The sequence below is a fragment of the Camelus ferus genome, chromosome 20 (genome assembly GCF_009834535.1).
Source record: "Camelus ferus isolate YT-003-E chromosome 20, BCGSAC_Cfer_1.0, whole genome shotgun sequence".
NCBI lineage: Eukaryota > Metazoa > Chordata > Mammalia > Artiodactyla > Camelidae > Camelus > Camelus ferus.
The window spans coordinates 31,864,496-31,879,017 of NC_045715.1; the positions used below are offsets into that span (position 1 = coordinate 31,864,496).

The following is a 14,522-nucleotide window of genomic DNA, read 5'->3' on the forward strand; positions in this document are numbered from 1 at the left end:
CCTCCAGCCTCCCGTGTGACCCTTATGGTTTCTCTGCCCCCCTCCCACATGGTTCTGTCACCCTGCTCTGGGCTCCAGATGTCTCTAGTGTGTGACACTCATGACACTGAATTGTAAATCCCTTGTTTAATAGACTGCCTTTCCTGTAGATTGTAGGCTCCCTGTGGGCAGACCCTCATTTACGACATTAGCCCGATGCCTGGGAGCCTGCTTGGCCTGGCACATGTGGTCACTCAGTGAAAATGAATGAATGAACTGGTAACTGAATGAATAGCTAAGATATAGAAACTAATTTCTACTGCAGGTGAGATACCTACAATGAAACACGTATGTCATTTGTATCAGAATCAAATACTCCAGTGCTTCTTTTCCATCCAGGCACAATAGAGTTATTACTCTTTCAGGGTCTTGTGTATTAAAGAATTTCAAGTTCAGATTCCTCCTGACAGCAGCATTTGCTTTCTTCCTCTTGATTCTAAGGAAAAGTCTTTAATAAATTCAATAAATATTTCATCAGTACCTTCGAGGTGTCCAGAATTGTATATGAATGTGTGTGTGTGTGTGTGTGTAGGGAGAGAGTTGTGCAAAAGCTATTTCTCAAGTCTTTTTAAGTTTTAAAGTACATTTTGGATACCGTGTGTGCACAAAATTATTATATTAACAAATTGAAAATAGCAGGGTGAAGAGAATGTAAAAGAAGTATTTGTAGACACACTTTCTTTCTAGGATTTCTAAGGAGAGAAAATTACCAGAGGCAAGAAAGTTCCAAGACAGATCAAGTGGAAAGGAATGTGGAGGGTCCCATCCCCAGTCAGCACAAGCCCCACAAAGAGCTGCATTAGGAGTTTACTACAAGAAGATGCTTCAAGGAGCCAGAGTGGTCCAGGCGCTACGTAACCAGCTTTCTAAGTACATATTTCACGGCCATTCTGGGAACAAACGTGAGGGGTTAGGAAGAGTCCCTTGAATGCAAAGGTGTGAGAAGAGTTTGTAGCAAGTGCAGCCCCCGCGCCCTGGCACTGACTCTCCCGCCTGGGGTGCATTAGCTTCCCCTGAAGGGTCGGTAAAAACACAAATCGCAGGCACCACCCCAGGAACTTCTGATTCGGTAGATCTGGGGTGGGGTCCAAGAGTTTGCACTCTCAGCAGGTCCCCAGGAGATGCTGATGCTGAGAACTGCTGCTTTAGGGGACAGAAAAGAGGCCTGGACATCAGGCTCCCTGGCCGCAGGCTTGGACGGGCCATCTCCCTTGCTCTGCAGTTTTAGTAAATTCATGTATGCTCTTGGTCTTAGCTTACTCGTCTGTCAAATGCAAGTCATAGTTAATATCTCCTCGAACCCCACCTTGACACTTACAGAGTCTCACGGTAATAAAGCAAGATAGCGAGTAAGAGAGTAGTTTCGAGTTAAAAATATACACCAAGAGGACTGTTTAATTTTCAGAGTGGATGAGAAGCTAGCCAGCCACCCACCAGTCTTCTCTCTCCCAAGACCAAACTGGAAATAACCTCCAGCTTTGCTCCTCCACGTGCTTCCCAGCCCTGCGAATTCACAACTGACTTTACTCTGAGGCCCGGAGAAGGCGTTCCCTTCACTCTCTGGGTCTTTCCTCGGAAGGCAGCTCCAGGCATCGTGGCTGCTGGATTCCTTGGTCTTACATAGTGGGACTGAGTCCGAGTCGTTTGAAAGGCTGAACTATCACCCCTCCCCCACAATGTTAAAACGGATCGAGATTCTAAATTCTGCTACATATTCACATAGTGATTAAATACCGAGCTCTCCCAAGTCAGCCAACCTGTTTTTGTAAATGTAGTGGTATCTGCTCTGTGATTTGGGGCTCCCCAGCAAGCATGTTAAGTTAAAGATTCATTCTAGGCATGTGTGTGCACATGAATAATCTGAAGGCCAGGAGCAGACAGCTGTGGACCCCAGGGTCACTCAACCCTGGCATACTGAAATCTGGAACCAGGTCCTCTTTGCCGTGGGGGCTGTTCCATGCCCTGGAGGATGTCAGCAGCATCCTGGCCTTTGCCACTAGATGGCGGTAGTGCCCCTCCCCCGTGGTGACAACCAGCACTCTCTCTGGATGTTGCCAGTGTCCCCAGTTGAGAACCACTGGCCTAATTGGATCAACCAATTGGAATATTCCACTAAGTGAGGGAGACCAGGACCAAGCAGAGTTCTAGCCTAAGTTTCTACCCCAAAAGTTAGTCCACTGGACCTGCCGGAGTTTTGTACCTAGAGCTGTTTGATAATTCCACTTTACTAATGCAAAGATGATTTCCAGCATCCTTCATATTAATAGCAAAACTCCTGATGTGGCTTGAGGTGGCAATATTCAAAAGTGTTTGACAGAGATATTTCTGCAGTATAGACTCATACTTAGGATCCTTCCATGTTAACTAACTACCACCAGGGTGTTTCAGAATCCTTCGGCTACCACCGAATCTGCAGGGTGGGCACACGACTCAGACTCAGTCAGTCACAGCTCCTGGCTCTGCCGTAGACACACGTACGGGATGGAAAGGAAAGAGTCGCTCTTCCTTTGTGATCTCAGTCTGTGGTTCATAGGCCTGTTAGAGTTCTTTCCTCGAAGATCTGTCTTGGAATGAAATAAACACATTGGGAGACAGAGCCATAAAGGGAGAGCAAGAACGCTGAGAACACTGAGCCCCTGGGTCCAGCTGTGCCTGAAGGCGTATCCATCTAGCATCTTCCACATGAACTAATAAATGTTCATGCCTGCTTCAACTAGTTTCAGACATGCTGCTGTTACTTGTAACAGAGAGAGCTTTAAGTGACTCAGTTTCTATAGCCCATAACTGGCTCATCTGTACAGAAAGGAAATACTGGGGTTAGTTTAAGGATTAAACAAAATCTTGTATTACAAAGGATTTCCCAAAGTTAAATTGAGATGCAAATGCTGGGAAGTTAACCAGACTCACTTATTTGTCAAGGGATTTCTTCCTTTCTGTTTTAATCATGGGCACGATTTAAAGTCAAACCTGGGGAAAATGATGGTTTAGGATGTCATGTCCCTTCAGGGTTACTTTCAAAGACTCCTAACTATGAATTAAATGCAAAAATGTGGAGGGTGTATGTATTTTGATTCTGAGTAGATTGTGTCTAAATCTAGGTCCTCTCTGTGTGTATAATTTTCACACACAAACACACACGCGTGTGATATAAAATAATCCTGGCTAACTCCATTCCACAACCACTGTGGTCAGATACTGTTCTGGAGGCTTCATCAGAAGTAACTCTTCACAACAACCTTTTAGACCTGTCCCCTCATTACTCACTTTTGTGTTGTGGAAATTGAGTCACAAGGGACTTTATCCAAGGTCACAAAGCCAAGAAGTGAAGGGCAGACCATTGCAAAGCACAAAGTCTGGCTCCAGACAGAGCGCAGGCTCCTCACCACCACCCTCTTCTCCCAAATTAGCCATCAAACAGCACTAACGAACAATCAGTCATGTCTGTGTGTACCAAGTGAAGCCGAGATTTCACATAGTCCCAGTAACCAATCAGCCGCTGCTTCAGCCTGCCCATCACAAGGGAAATCACGATGGAGCCCAGCTGACAAGGACCGAGGTCTCAATTCTCCACCGGAGTTTAAACACAGCCTTAAAGACACACTTCCTTTCTGGGAAACCATATTTTCCTCCATGTGTCTAAATGACATCCAATGCCATGAGAATGCTTAATAAGTCTGTGACAAGAATAAAAATAGGACCACAGTGGAGTGGAACCCTGTGGAAGCCCATTTGGATGAAGATTAAAGACTAAAATGTCAAGTACAAAGCTCTTCCTTTGGGCAGTCAGCTGGGTGGCTGATGGGAGATCAACTGTCACTAAAGGAACACAGCTGGACTCCTTCTGTGCTCCATCAGAGACCGGAAAAGGCAGTGGACCCACTCGGAAGTTCCGAGTTTGCCCAGAACTCAGAGCTGTGGGAGTCTGCCTGTGTGAAATTGCCTGGGGAAACAGTAGAGTGAGGTGGTGCGCAGGTTCTAGGCCAGACACTCTGCAGTTGACACCTGGCTCTACCATTCTTCAGCTGTGTGACTCTGGGCAATATGATTAACCTCTCTGTGCTGAGTTTATTCATCTGTTATGAAAAAGGATAGTCATTCAACCCTGTTAGGGGTTTGTTGTCAGGCTTAAATGAGATTATAGGACAGCACCAAACACATGGTTAGAACTCAGTAAATGTTTGTGAATATAGTTAGATGGTTATCAGCCATTTTCCCTGAGGGGTAAATTTCATTCCATTGGTTGTGTCTCTCTCCTAGAGGCTGGTACACGTTAAACCTCATTTCCCCTTGAGATTTTGTTTTCTGTCAGAGCGATGTCACATGTAAGGGAGAAGGGCTGGGAGCTATCCTGAGGGGTATGAATAATATCCCAGGGCATGTGACTTCTCCAGTGGTCAGGAGTCCTCTGCCGGGTTATACAAGGCCAGCTCATCTTGTCCTTCTGCCCCGAGGACCGGCAGTCGGCGCTGTTTACTTCTGAACCTTCTCGGATCACACTTTGGCTGGCAGAGCCCACAGCTGCTTCTTCATCGAGTATTCAGAGACTAGACCAGAACCTCCCCAGCTGGCCTGCTCTGCTGGCGCATATGTCATTCAGCCGTGGGACAGCTGCACAGTCAACACAGATTGAAAAGGAAAGCCCAGCTCAGCAGCAGTTTTCGGTGGGTGAGTGAGAAAAGGGAATGAATCACCCTGGTTCATGCTCTTGGAAGGTGCAGGGATGGAAATGTGTGACAGTCCCACGAAACATGGAAAGCACCTGTTTGGCTTCCTCAAACTACTTTCCGGACCCTTGTCTGGAATGGATCAGCTGATTTCTGGGGATGCTTTTAGCTTTGCCTTTGGGTGCATAAACAGGATGCAGTCCCTGAAGGAGGAAAAAAAGAACAGAAGGCGGGAGCAATCCTGGTTCGTATTTCTCTGAAATGGACACCTGCCTGGAATCCTGGCTCTCCCCACACTTCCACCTCGTTTGCTTTTCTCCTGCAAGGAGCGTAATATAAAAGTGTTAGGAGGTGGGGAGTGAGAGTGGTTCTTTTCGTAGACTGCAAGTTACCTCTCTTCTGCTAGCGGCCCTCCGGACGCAAATCTATCCACCTCCAGGCTGCGCATGTTTGAGGCTCGGCAGTGGGGCCCAGAAGAGGCGCCTCCTCTAATGACCACCAGGTGGCGATCAAACCTCAGGAGAAGCCGGCGGGCTCTTGGGAAGGGGCCCCAGCGTGGAGGCCCGCTGTCACTCATCAGCCGAGCGGGCCTTCCTGTCTGGACCGCTCTGACCTGGACAGCTGCGCGACAGAGCCTCTGGGCATGGGAAACGCTCACAGTTCCAGAAAAGCAGTAAAGGGCTGTACGAATTTCCTCGGTTAATCAAAATCAAACACGGCTTTCCTCCACTCTTGGGGGTGGGGGCTGTTTGTCAGGACGGAAGACAGAGAGGATGGTACCCATCAAAACTGGTTCCCAAAAAGGCGGGGCTGGAAGTCATCCGCGAATGGCGCTGTTGAATGTGGGAAGTGGGCTGTGACCAGCAATCTTCCCATGACTTGCCCCATCCGTTCCTGTTGCTTTTCATGCTGAGAAAAAGCCTCCCCCCCCCCCCCGACTCCTAGGTTTGTTCTATTTGATTTCTAATAGTCGCCAGCACACTTCTTTTGGGACTTGGCTCTGCATTAAAGAAGAAAAATCCTGGAGTGCTCGCGAGCTCATGTATCCCTCACCCTCCGCCCATTCGTGCAGCGGGATCACTCGTGACCTTTCAACTCTTCATCTCAGAGTTTACAGGTGAAACTGAAAGAAGTCTAGAAAGTCATTTTAAAAAATAGATGAGATGATGGCATCTAAACCATTGGAGCCCACGCCCACCCCACACCGGAAAATGGTATTTGGAGACAAATAACAGGATCTGGCACAGGGTGGGTTTCAGTAATTGTTCTCATCTTTCCTTCTTTCTTTTTCTGCCTGCTCCATATTCACGAAGAGTAGTCATGAAAATCGTTTCCTCTCTAGAGGATAAACTTAGATCTGTCTACCCAGGACAGAGGAACATGGGGCGGTGACGTTGGTGAGCAGGATGTTATTAGGGGCTTCATTGCTGCCCCACTCCTTCAGTACCACTGATGGAAAGAGAGATGGGAGTCGGGGGGGGGGGTGGAGGGTGGGAGGGGGGGCAGAACTTGGTTGGTGGGGGGAGGGGCTGAAGAATGAGAAGAATCCAGGGCCCGAGAAGCATTTTGACTTGGCTTTTAAGGACTGGGGAGGTCAGATGGACAAAAGCTTAGAGAACTGGCCAGCATGTGTATGCCCGTCTCTGCCCTGCTGGCATAAATATAAAAGGTACATTAGCCCCAGGGTTCCCTCTTCCTGCCGTGCCTAGACACACACCAAGTGGGGAAGGTTTTCAGGTATGGAGTTGTGTACCTCTTTGCATCTGGACAAGTCAAGCTTTTCCCCCCAGCATCCTTTCCCTGAATTTCCATACAGCTGAAGCCATCCCCAGGGAAAGCTGCCCTCTGTCCCATTTGCATATTTAGCAGACAGAATAACACTGAAACACTTGCCACACATAGGCCTTATCACTGATACTGCCAGAGAGACCTTTCTCAGTATGATCACTACTATGGATAAAGGAAAGTTTATCCACAGCGAATGCCTTATACAGATTCTACAGAGCAGTGTTGGGTCCTTAACTGTTTTTGTTATTTTTTTTCAACAATCTGATAAATTATCTTCTATAATCTTCTCCCTTTGACTGCAGGCAGGACCTGTGAATATGACATCACTCCCATGAGTAGATTACATTATATGGCCAAGGTGAAGGAATTTTGCAGATACTATTAAGGTCCCGAATCACCTGATTTTGAGTTAATCTCCAGGGAGATTATCCTGGGTGGGCCTGACCTAATCAGGTAAGTCCTTCAAAAGCACTTCTAGAGATCAGAGACTGAAGAAGTCAGAGAGATTCAAAGCAGCACAGAAGCTCTTCTGTTGCTTTAGAAGAAGCAAACTGCCTTGTTAGAAGAAGATCCCATGGCAGGACACCTTCAGGAGCTACGTAACTCAGTCTTGCAACTACAGAGAATGGAATTCTGCCAAGCAACCACTGAGCTTGGAGGAGGACCCCGGCTTTCAGAAGAGACTGCAGCCCTGGCTGACAACTTGAGTTTGGCCTGAGAAGACTGTGAGCAGAGGACCAAGTTAAGCCATGCCCAGACTTCTGACCTACAGAGACCACGTGATAATGGAACCGAATTTACACACTGAGAGATTTCCAGAACACAGGGAAGTATCAGGCACTTTCAAATGAAGTAGACCACACATCTCACTTTGAACCAATGCCAGAGCCCACGTTCTGCCTTCCCTTGGAAATCCCTTGCCAAAAGTTTTGTAATCATTGCTGATGGAGAGCTGGTGACCTCAGGGCCAAATGGAGCTCCTGCTTTTATAATTTACAGATTCAGAGACTGCTCTCTAAGAATTTTGAATTCTTTTGGTCATTTTAGGATATTTTTGGCAATCAGCAGGGGTTGATCTGTGTAGCTTACAGTTGAGCAGAAAACAGCATTCATTGTATTTCTCCAGTTTTGTGTATAGCTTTTCTGAATTTGGATCTGGTGCTGTGACTTGAAAGGTGGGAGGTACATGAATGCCTCTGTGTGTGTGTGTGTGTGTGTGTGTGTGTGTGTGTGTGTGTGTTTGTATGGGGTGAGGGTAAGGGAATGTGCCTCAGTTAACAAATGTGGGAGGAGGACCAGCTCTACACCCTATGGAATCCCACTGCAGTTTCCTGCTATTACTGGGGTTCCCTTCACAAAGTCAAACACAATGATTCCCAAAAGACCCCTACAGAAGAGGGTGGAAAGTCTGTGTTTCTTGCTGCTTTGTGTTTCCGAACATGAGAACCACAGCCTCCTCCTGAGAAGCTGCTCTGTCCTCGGCTGATCATGTCAAGGTGGCCTGTGCTAATAGGGGTGCCGGCAGCCCTGCCTCAGTCCTCTTGGGTGTAACTCCAGGAGCCAAAAGGGTAAAGCCATTCTTCCTCTAATTAGATTTAGAGGAAGAATGGCTAAATCTAATTCAGTGGATCCTCCAATCTAACTTCTGGTTCTATCTTCTCTGTGTTGAGCTCTGCCCAAAGTTGATCATTCCCTGTGGAATTTTAAGCCTGACAGTCATTTCCTTCAGGGACTTTAAGGAGCTCTGCAGCTGGGATCATGCATGATGTCACCATTTCCAGGCAAACGTGGGTGTAGATGTCTACGTCGTTTGTGAATAGATAGAAAAAAAGGGGTACATTTCCTTCGATCTGTCCTACCTCCCCGCTCCCCATAAAGAAAAGAGAAAGAGAAACAGAATTTAAAATTAAAGTAAAAAGTGGGTAGGTGTAGCTCAGTGGTAGAACATGTGCTTAGCATGCACGAGGTCCTGGGTTCAATCCCCAGGATCTCCGTTAAAAATAAATAGATAAAACTAGTTACCCACCCTCCAAAAATAAAATAAAATTAAATTAAAGTAAAGTAAAAGAGGAGATTTTAAAGAGTTAAAATATTAAAAGGAAACTCTTTCGAACCTCAGTGAATAAATGGTGGTGACTCTTGGCCTCTCTTGTCTTTCCTTTCGGATGGTTGGGTCCGTTTAGATTTGTCCTTATGAAGACCACACATCTCGCATTGTCAGAGAAGCCCCCCATCTTTTTTCTGTTTCATTGCCTCCCTGGAGTCAGTCTGCTATTTGGAAGGTACAGTTGCTGCAGCTACAGTGCATGGTTAACTTTAATACGGATGCAATTTTAATAAATATTTGTATTTTTATGAAATGCACATGCAAGTCAAAAAAACACACACATACACAGAATTCATGAACAATCTCCACCATCTGTTCATCAAGGTGTCATTAGGGGTACAGACGAGCCAGCTATAAAACTTCTTTCCAGAAGATTTCTAAGTGGTTGGAATAAACACAACTTAGACAGTAGAAAATTCTTCATGTATATTGGTCTGGGAACTTAGGGACTGAAAGAACTAATACACAGAGACCTAGACAACACGCCAGGGCGACCAACTCCACAGTAACAGTAACAATAATAATATACAACCAACACTATGAGATAATTAAAATCTAGTCTATCACGCACGGAGAAGTACCTGTAAAGCTGTTAAATAGAATACATGACAGTTGGTGGGGGTGGTTCTGTTTTCAGTGCACTACATCCCACTTGGAAAGAAATGGATATAAAAATATATATGTATATATATTTTTTTGCTTTCAAAAAGTGGAACAAACCAAAAGATAAGCCTTTTCTGATAAACTATAAAAAATGTGATCAGCAGTTGGTCTGCTTGGCTCTAACAAAGCAGGGTTATCAAACGTCCTCTGTAGATTTATTACACTTAGTTCAAACCTTAATATACAGTAGTGTGTGTGTGTGTGTGTGTGTGTGTGTGTGTGTTTAGCATCATAAGAATCATGTCTCCTTCCACGCATTTCTTGTAAGTATCATCATCCACTTGAAAGCATCCAGATGATATAATTTCCTCCCTATTTTTTTCACTGCCTTTTTTGGTCTCTCACAGCTAAGAAAATACCAGGAAGATATTGAACTTTCTCCACGGCTAAACTTCAGTTTCCACTTTGGAGCCATTTTTGGATTCTCAGCGTTGCAGCCTCTGAGTATTAACTAATTATCAGAGATCATTAACATGGAAATCTGAAAATGTGGTCCTTATTTTGTTCTCAGTCTTTTTCTTTTCCTTCAAGTTTGCTCCTCCCTTCTTCCTCCCTCCCTCCCTTCTTCCTTCCTTCCTGTCTAGAATCCACTGAAGCATTTCCTACATACTAGCCTTCAACTTATTATTTTAATCAAAGCTAGTCGTTGGACCCAGGGTGTTGAAAGGTAAAAATGTCTCTTTGAAATTCTATTTTACAATATAGACAGAGAAGTTGGGCTTGAGTTTCACTTAAATACTATACACATTTGGGTGGGGGTTGGGCAGCAACATAAATGTAACAAACAATTCCTTTTAGTCTGTCTTTACACAAGAAAGCCTCTTCCCTACTGAGAAAGTCTCTTCAGCATCTGCTCCCAGATGCCTGGGGAGAAAACATTTTACCCATGCCTTTGAAAGGATCTCTCTTTCAGAGCACATCCACTGTTCCCCAAGAGATCACATGGGCTGGATTTTCCTGTTCTCAGTTGAGCAATGAATAAGCACTGGATGTGTTTTCCAGGGATGAGCTGGTTGTTTCTGGGGTGGACACATTGTAGGTTCCTGCAAAGCAGAACAGCAGCTGTTTCAGGACACGCCTTCGTCATCACCAGGGTGTGAATCTCTCCTAAAGGCCCAGGGGGCGCTCTACTCCAGGAGCCAGGTAAGCTCGTGCCATGCCTGGAAACAGACCCATGCCTGCCCACACCCCCACCCCGAAGTTCTGGAATACAAACAAAGCTGTTCTCAAGCACGCGTGGCAGCCAACAAGACAAGCACTAATAACTTCACATCCTACTAGTAGCCAGAATTTCTACAAAGGATGGGGATCTCGACAGGGGCAGCCCTCCTCAAGCGTCCACATGCACGGGCCTGGGGGAATCCGATGGAGGGAAGGGGTCTGATCCCCTCAGGCTGGCGTGACTTGGGGGAGCTCTCAGGAATGGCCTGGAGGCTGATCTGGAAGGTGAAGAGGAAAAGGGAGAAAAGGGAAGAAAAGAGAAAATTACAGGGGAAGAAAAGGCAGGACCAGAAAAGAAGCAGAAGTCGGGGGACGCTGAGCATGGGTGTAGCAGGGAGGGCAGCCTGGGGGTGGCGACGGCACTGGCTCGGCGGTCAGCCAGGAGGTGGGGCTGAGCACGGGGAGGGTGAGCAAGCTGAGCGACAGGTGCCCACCCTACCATTAGATGGGCGAACTGCCACAGCTAACAAGGTTTCCATCACTGCCTGGGGGGCCCTCTGGGGCTGCTGACGACACAAACCAAAGTTACAGTGATGACAGAACCCTCAAGAGGCCGACATGGATCTGCCTTCAAGACCCTGACAGGCTGAGCCGCAGTGGCCGGCCACCTCAGCCCAGGGACCTCGGGAAGAGGGCCCTCGCTCCACCTTTGATCTGACTGATTCAGAGACAAGGAACACATTGTACTGGCCTTACATGTTGCAGCATTCTGATTCTCTGGAATGCTTCCTAGCATTTTCACTCTTTTTGTTTTAATGCAAATGCTAAACACATTCCCAGGGACCACGCTGGCCAAAGGCATATTCCCTTGGCGATTTGATCCTTTTACAGCAGGGCCAAATCGGGAGGGAAGGTCCTCCAGTTTCCTGAGTAATGCATCCAACTGAAGCCCAAACCACCAAGTCCTCTGGAGTGTTCATAATGAATAGTCATCCTTAAAATTTGCTTTTGTATGAAAAGCCTTAGCCTGGAAGGCTTTTACCACATTGGACACATTTCTTCATGTGTGAGATCTGCTCAGCTTTGAGGAAGTGGAAACAATTCTGGTGCCTGTTTTTCTGGGCAGCGGGGGAGAGGGTGGTGGTGGTGACATGGGACAGGGCTTCAACTTGCCAGAAGAGCTGAGACCCACTGCTCAAAGTCATTAACATTCTTTATACCTCCAAGGAGGCAACATTCACTGCAGCATGTTCCTAACAGAATAGCTAACTTGGTGATGCCTTATATGTGTGTGCAGTTTTATAAATGTCTATGTGGAAAACAAACACACTCCAAAAAAAAAAAAAAAAGGAAGAAAGAAAAGAAAAAGGAAACAGAAATCAAACTCACAGCCTGGGATCCTACCATGGGATTCTCCAAATATATTCTTTGTGGCCCCGTAGCCCAGAAACACAAGCTACCCATCCCTGTCTAACATGAACAGAGGATAACTCAGTGTTCGGCCAGAAGTTTATCGTTCCCATGTGGATGGTGGAAATGGTTTTTATGGAGAGCTCTCCCCAGGCTGAAGGCCGTTGCCCCCCGTACGAACTTTCTGGTCGTTTGAGAAACTGTAAGCAAGTTCTTGTATTTAACCTCTGCCCCAAATGAGGCCATTGCAGGTAAATTCCCTGAAGTGGGGAGTGAGAAAGTAAGGGTGTGAGACTCCCCCCAGAACGAGTATGTTTGGGTCAACCCAGAAAACATCTAGAGGTCACTACGTACCTGTTTTACCAAACAAATTGTTAAATCTTCTTGATATTGGAGAACTCATAGAAAATACAGGTGTAGATGAAGCTAGGGATGTTGACTAGAAAAGAAAAAAAGAATGAACAAAACAAACACGTTAGACCAAGGCCCCCTTATCATTCTCTAGGATGGTTTGTTTGCTGCCCTCTAGTGGTCACTGTCTGCATCTTTCATCTCCCTTCTTTAAGGGGAGATGACTGTGAATTTCTGCTTCAAACAAACTGAGCAGGGGAGCCACCTTTTGAAACACCTGCACCTCATTATCAGGATTAGGGAAATAAATTTCAAATACACATTTTAATGTTTGATAGGGCTTATTACCTTCTGGCATGTGAAAACAAATGTACTTGAGTGCAGTGGTTACTTTCCAAAATGAACTACAGAACATTCTATTCATCGTTATTCTTCCAATTGTGTGTGTGTGTTTTTTTAAGTCACCTTGAGTTTCCCCAGGTTGATTCTCATTGAAATTTGGTTTTAACCTCCAGTTGATATGATCTGTGCCATCTGACCCCATTTAAAGATGTGGGGACAACATCTTAACGATGTTGGCTGTGTTTAATAGGCAGAAGCAGGTGAGAAGCAAACACAGTGGACTAATCTATGCTAAAATTGGTCGTGGGGGAGAGGGGTTTTTGAAAGTCTCTACAAAGGAAATATTCACCTTCGAGTGCTGCGAAGACCATCTCGACCGTGAGAATTTATTCAGCAAGGCTTCCTGTACCTGCATTGTTTAAAAGCCATTGTCAATTCAACATGTCACCAGCATCTTGGACTTTTCTGGAAGCATGACTGTCATTGTTCTTACCTTCTGATCCCAGAGGCATCCAAAGAGTAAAATGAATAATCCCTGAAAAATGAATTGAGAAGAATTGTATTTTAATCATGATAGAGTCTAGCAAAATAGAAAATATTGTTAATGCACCATAGAATTTGCACTAACTCTCTGCACATCTGCATTTATGGTCCAGTGGATGATTCTGTGGTAGTTCCACATCAAACAGCCTTAAATGTTACAATGTCATGAAGCTATTTTGCATTTCCCTATTTCCACCCAACTGTGAACTGGAGGGCCTGCTGGTTATGCTATTAAACACAGCTCTTATGTCTACAGAAGCCCTCACATAGTTGTGATGGGGACATAAGGTGTGGGGTGGAATGATCAGTCCCTTCTAGTTGAGGCATATTATAAACATCATTAGACATGAGCCTTAGAGTTTGGAGGCATGGACCCAGGAGCAGAAGTTAGGATCTGCATGGTCTTGGCGCAAGCATCTAGGGGCAATGTCTCAACTCCACCTCCAGACGCCCTGCCTCCTCACCAGCTCATGGGGGCCTATGCTTACCATTAATCTACTGGTTGAATCAGAATTAAGCATCCCTTTCCTTGTACTCCATAGGCTTGCTGTCTGTACCTCTGCAAAAGCCCTCCTAACAAGGTGGCTCGCGTTCTGATTAGTCATGTGCAAAAAGGATGTCTTTTTCACTTTAGTATAATGGAGCAGAATGCCTGCTTTACATAGAGAATTCATTCTTTCGTCCTTCAGCAACTGTTTTCAAAGAACCTGCTATGTGGCACACAGCATTCGTTTCATTCACCAGATGGTTATTGAGCACCTGCTCTGTGCCCAGGTCTTTGTCTGCATGAGGGATGTAGTGATAAATAAGACAGATGCTGCCCCTGACCTCACAAAGACAGCTCCTTTAGTGCTTGTGGAAGTCAGCTGGAGGGACTGTTTGGTTTCAGGGCGGTATTTTCATCTAGGAAAGAATAGACAGCATCCAGATAATGTTGGATAAAGAGCAAAACCCAGTGTGGGGAAAGGACTTTGCTCTTATTTGTGCTGTGGGGGCACTTAGAAGAGAGTGGCATATGTGACCAGATCATAATACAGGCGTTAAGAGGTATGCGCTTCCATGGGAACCGAGGAATGTGCCCTTCCTGCTTCACTGAGCTCCTGTCATCACTGTTCTTTAGGGCTAGGGCGTCCTCGGAACTAAAATCCTTCCCCATTCCTACTCCTGTTTGTGTTTCTCTCATTAGTTTGTCCCAGCAGCACAGACCCTCCCTGAGAGCTCTGCCCTGCAGAACGTACCTGGAAGGCATTGAGGAGGGTGAATACAATGTGGAAGACGGCATTGCTCCCTTGGAACACGGTGGCAAGACCGAAGCCCCAGGTGAGCCCCAGGAGTGGCGTGAGGACCCCGATGCTCTTGCTGATCTGAAACAGGCTGCTCTTCTCCTGCTTGCTGGGCTTGTCCCCGATGGAAGGTCTCAGGATCTTGGTGATGACCACCACGGTGATGGTCAC

At 46.1% G+C, this 14,522-nt stretch overlaps 1 protein-coding gene across 1 annotated transcript in view; it reads right to left on the minus strand.

Moving 5' to 3' along the window:
• Positions 1 to 8,817: 8,817 nt before the first annotated feature.
• The window catches only part of ADGRF5 (adhesion G protein-coupled receptor F5), a 66,595-nt gene continuing 60,890 nt past the window's right edge, over positions 8,818 to 14,522 (minus strand). The window contains 5 exon segments of the mRNA XM_006190725.3: positions 8,818 to 10,304; positions 12,187 to 12,271; positions 12,875 to 12,934; positions 13,019 to 13,060; positions 14,307 to 14,522. Of these exon segments, the coding sequence (XP_006190787.2) occupies positions 10,225 to 10,304; positions 12,187 to 12,271; positions 12,875 to 12,934; positions 13,019 to 13,060; positions 14,307 to 14,522 (483 nt within the window). The 3' untranslated portion in view covers positions 8,818 to 10,224.